This window comes from Silurus aristotelis (genome assembly GCF_946808225.1).
Source record: "Silurus aristotelis genome assembly, chromosome: 8".
Classification (NCBI taxonomy): domain Eukaryota; kingdom Metazoa; phylum Chordata; class Actinopteri; order Siluriformes; family Siluridae; genus Silurus; species Silurus aristotelis.
Genome location: NC_139581.1, coordinates 7,720,149 through 7,725,318, shown reverse-complemented (window position 1 = coordinate 7,725,318; position 5,170 = coordinate 7,720,149). Strand labels below are relative to the sequence as shown.

The 5,170-nt window shown below is 39.6% G+C and overlaps 1 protein-coding gene across 1 annotated transcript in view; it reads right to left on the bottom strand.

Annotated features, from left to right (window-relative positions):
• Positions 1-810: 810 nt before the first annotated feature.
• Positions 811-5,170, bottom strand: part of kirrel3l (kirre like nephrin family adhesion molecule 3, like) — a 50,588-nt gene continuing 46,228 nt past the window's right edge. The window contains exons 14-15 of the mRNA XM_083547627.1: positions 4,474-4,563; positions 811-2,832 (exon numbers count right to left, since the gene is read on the bottom strand). Coding sequence (XP_083403753.1) covers positions 2,347-2,832; positions 4,474-4,563 — 576 coding nt within the window. The 3' untranslated portion in view covers positions 811-2,346. The remainder of the gene's footprint in view (positions 2,833-4,473; positions 4,564-5,170) is intronic.

Below are 5,170 nucleotides of genomic sequence, written 5' to 3'. Positions count from 1 at the left end.
ATACTTGTATGATGGACAAAAGACAGAGAATAAAAGAGGCTGGTAAAGAACTGACCATTTATAGCCACTATAATGTAAGTAACAACTTGTCAGGTGGTTTTTATAACTTTAAACGTACAAGTAAATGGATTAATAGGCCCAGTATTCCCAGTATTTAGTATTCTGGGTATGTAGCTGGTGATGGAAGCTAGTGATGGAGGTAGCTAAGTGGTTATTAGACTTTGTGAGTTCAAATCACAAGCTCATCAAGCTGCAACTGCAGGGCTCTTGAGTGAGGCCCTTAATCCTCAGCTCAAATTGATAAATTAGATCTTTGTAAATCCTTCTAGATAAATGGTGTCTATCAAAATGCAATAAATCTAAGTGATGACTAGTCAAAGAAAGCAACATTTTATTTTTTTTTCCAGATGTATAGAGTCCAATCATTATTTGTGTATGTTTGATATATTTGAAGTTTGTAGTCCCAATGGGAGAGATGGTAGTTTATTTAGCTAAGCAACTAGCTAAATAGGAAGGTAGCTAGGTAAGTAGCTAGCTAGCTAGCTAGCTAGTTGAAATAATTAATAGACACTTTATTTGTCAAAAAAAAAGTGTCTATTAATTATTCCAACTAGCTAGCTAGCTTGCTACTTACCTAGCTAGCTAGCTGGCTAGCTAGCTAGCTAGTTGGAATAATTAATAGACACTTTATTTGTAAAAAAAAAAAAAAAAAAAAAGTTCAATACTTCTTGACAAACAGTACTTAACGTTTTACCAGTAATACCAGCTAATTTTTTTAACATCTGCCAAAAAAAAGCCTCCAGTCCCAGCTGCTTTTTATTTGAAATGGTTTTATTTAAATATAAATATGTGTACAAAGTTACAAGCAACAATAGCTCATTTTAGCGAGTAAAACTTGATGCATAATCTTAAAAAAGAAAAGAAAAGGTGTCTAAAAAACGAACACAACCCCAAGAACGATGAGGGACTCATACTTACAGTGAGAACGAAAAATGGACTAAACCAAACGCTGTGTAAAAACAAACTGAATAAACTCAAATTCAATATATATTTATATGCATTCATAATATAAATGTACTTTACAGTTGAGCAGCTTACACACTGTACATTAAGGCTTATATAAAGTATAAAAATAAAGACAAGCAATGTGTTTTTTCAGCACAGTTCACTTTGTGAATTTACTTTACTTTTTTTCTCCCCCCTAATGGAAATCACTCAGGCCCGAAGAAAAAAAAATGGCAGTACGGAAACCCCGTCATCGGGATTATTACAATCCAATGGCATTAGGTGCAGTATAGCAATGTCTCACACAAGGAATGGACATGGAAAGAAACGCTCGATACGTTCACATAGACACGTCATCTGCATGCAACAGAGAAGAGGAGAGAGAGAAAGAGAGAGAGATAGAGATAGAGAAAGAGAGGGCTGAACCCCTCCCCCCAGATTTTTACACTGGTTTATCAGTAGCAGTTGTGTTCTACCTTTGTATTGTGTGTAAACATGGTGGAGATACTTTGATTGTGTCGTTTTAGACAGAACATCTCTGCACTTTCTTTAGTAAAAATCACAGTCGCTAAACGTTTTTACTGCATCTCGATTTTGCAGTTTCGGATTGCCACTAGCTTCTCAATACACCCCGAGGCACCTTTCATTTGCACCCAAAAATCAGTAACATGCCATTTTGGGGTGCAAAACACGCCTCTTGTGTTTGGGTTGCATCCTAATTAGGGCTTTCTTTTGTTCTGCTAATCAGAGAAAAATGCAACTGAAGTGCATTTTTTTCTCTTCATTACATCTTTTCATTTCCAAGAAGTCCTTTCTTTATTTTCTTCTTCTTCTTGAGAAATACCCCAATAGATTTCATGAAAGAGCCGTCGTTTCCACCAGTTCCTCTCAGCTTATTTGTGATTTCCTGTTGTAGTTCAGTCCTCATGTCAACGACACACAAAATGTGCTTACAATTCCTTCAGCATGCCAACACGAGACTTTTATTTTATTTTTTCCTTTTTTGATTTGATTGTGGTCAAGCGTAAGATCATTAGCTTCTCATTTACAAAAGTTAGTCCGTTTGATCTGTCTATGATTTCTAAGCGCGTCGGGTGCCCGTCTCCATAACAAGTGAAATTACAAAAGGATGGCATTCATTCATAAGAAGGTTCTGCTAGTAGACGAAGCTAAACACAATTAAATTAGCTTGGACAATCCAGAGGTGACTCGTAAACAGGTGTTGTCCTTTCTCCGATAGCTCAAAAAGGACTAGCTGGATTTGACTCCCAAGGCGCAATTCAAACTGAAGGGGTAAAGAACACTTCGATCGAACTCTGCACCTTCTGCAGAATCTTGCACTCACACGTGAGTCTGCATGCGTTGCTGGGATGGGCGTCCATAGTCAGACTGCTGCGAGGACGCGTAGGAAAAGCGGGACGACCCGGACACCTTGCTGGCCTGGTCTGATTGCTCAAAAGTGTCCACTTTGTCAAAGGAGGTGGGTTTGACGTAGCTGGTGAAGGCACGGCTGTAGGTGTTGGGGAGGTACAGTGGGTCCTGGGGGTACATTGTTGGAGTTGTTTGCTGTTGTGGCTGCGGTTGCTGCTGTTGTTGCTGCTGTGGTTGTTGCTCATAGGTGGTGCGGGTGGCCGGAGTGGTGGCGTAGCGGTTGGAGAAGTCGTAGACACGTGGCTGAGTGCTGGTCTGGCTGTACAAAGGGCCTGGAGATGGAAGCTGGCACGGCGTGTACACGGGCCGCGAGGTTGGGATGAACTCAGAAAAGCCGGTGCGAGCAACATTGCGTTCATCATGACCCCGGACGTTGTAGTAGCCATTCGTGGGGTCCTGCGTGGAGAGAAAAGAAGAATATGAACGTGAAGAACCATTCGGTAAGTAACCACAATTAACAATTCTTTACTGTAGTACATTATTCCTGAAAGACGGATTTCTATCCAAAATGTCCTACGGCACAACAAACTCTGGATTTGAACGAGAAAATAGAGGCTGCTGTTTATATATATTGAATTTCAGCTCCAGATGCATAATTCTTGCATTAAATCATTTTACCAGAGGCAAAAAAATGGAATTTCCAGCTGTTTGTGTCCATGTTTGGAATGACACTTTATATGGTGTGACACCCAATTACCAGAATTACAATTCCCACTTTGGTTATTTTCCAAAGCCAAAACATCAGCATTCTCAAATTTATCAGCATTTTCTGACCAAACTACGGAAGTCCTAAGTGGCCATGCATTTCAGGCCATTTTCATCTTTCTTGTTTTCTCATGATCACGACTTCATTCCCTTGCTATAACAAAAGTTGTTTTCTCATCATGACTTCATTTTCTCTTGATCTCAGCCTAAACATTGTTTCCTCGTAATCGTTACTTAATTTCTCTGTGTATTCGGCAGAAGCGCATGCTCTAGAGGCAGCATCGTGGATGATCGCATTTGCTTTTACCTTCAGGGACTCGCACAAACTGAAATAGCTTTATGTCTGTCTATGACTGACATCTTACTCATGAGTGTCCAACACTTGAGAAGGAGGCTGTCATTCACCTCAGGGTCGAGATTTTCTTGCAATACAATTACATTGTGAGAAAACGGGTTTTTACGTTGAGATCACGGAAAAAAAAACACTCGTTGTCACGAGAAAACAAAACAGAAAAAAAGATAATGCATGGCCACTAAGGACTTCTGTACCAATCAGAATTAAGAATAACACTGTACATTCATTCTTTATCTAATTCAGTGCTCGTGGAGGAATGGCTAAGAAAAACTCACCCCTTTTAGGGCCTGGGAGTTGGGGTTCCTTAATAAATGATTCATGTGGATAATAATCTTTAATAAATGTACATAAATGATTAAAAAAGGATTTGCCTGATCATTTCTTTCATTTTGATTAGCATATCTGCTGTGCTGGAATGATATCTGGTCAGCAGTGGGCCTGTACTGATCTTACCATTCACTGATGGATAGTCCAATTGTGTATAAGTCATGTACCTAGATATATATTTTAATAGAGTAGTGAAGATTTCAACAGCAATGATACCCAATCATAACACTGTTAACATCTGCGATTGCAGAACCCCACCGAGCGAGTATATTAGATTGTGAAAGATCTCCGAATAATAAAATATCATCTGGTTTCGCCTTCTACAGCTTCAGAAGTATTTTTTTCCTTTTTTTTGTGAGGTGTCCTGTTTCTCAAGAAAAGTGTAAAATCTTGTATTGGACTGTGTATCATGCCAGAACTTTGCCATCTTCCATCGATGTGTAGGTGTTTTGTCTGAGTAGAGCAGCACTCACATCACTCAACATGACCGTGCAATACAAATTACAGTACATGAACCTTTTGTTTAAGTAACTTTTTGTTTTTTCAGTCTGCACCAGACAGTTGCATCAAAGCAAACATTTTTACACTAATACATTTGTCACCTAAATAGTCAGGCATGTTACTAATAAAAGCATTTAGAAAAGCCTTACCTTAATATCTGATCTTTCATCATCTTCCTCCTCCAGCAGATCGCTGTGCTCGGTACGTGATGTCCCGGGAGACTCGCTGCTGTTGGGAGCCTGATAGAAATGAAACACGCACACATACGCAGGTTGGTTATACACTGCTACACACACACACACACACACACACACACACACACACACACACACACACACACACACACACACCCTGCTGCAAGCCAGCTGAACTCTCATTAGGATGCTTATACTGTGAGTTTGCCCAAGCATAAAGTCTTCAAACAGTTCAAATGCTAAAAAACATATCAGGTTTAAGTTTTGGGTAATATTTTTATGAGCTGGGAATATTTTCTTTGCGGTACAGCCAGAAACTGGGGAACATTTTTGACATTAAACAATTATAAATCTCTTCCAAAAACCACCAGAACCACAATATATATACAGTATATATAACACGTTCTCTCAACACTACTGTGCTACGTGAATATGACGCACCATAACTATATGGAGACCGAGGCGCGTCCTGAGAGTCACACAGAATATAGATTAACATGGCAGAGGTAGAGCTGCATCTTAATAGAGACACAACAGGAAATGAACGCAAACTAGCTGGTAAATAATGAATTGCAATGCATCATATCGAATGAAATCGGATCGCACTGCATCATAATGGGGTGAATCGGATCGCATTGCATCGGTAACTGCC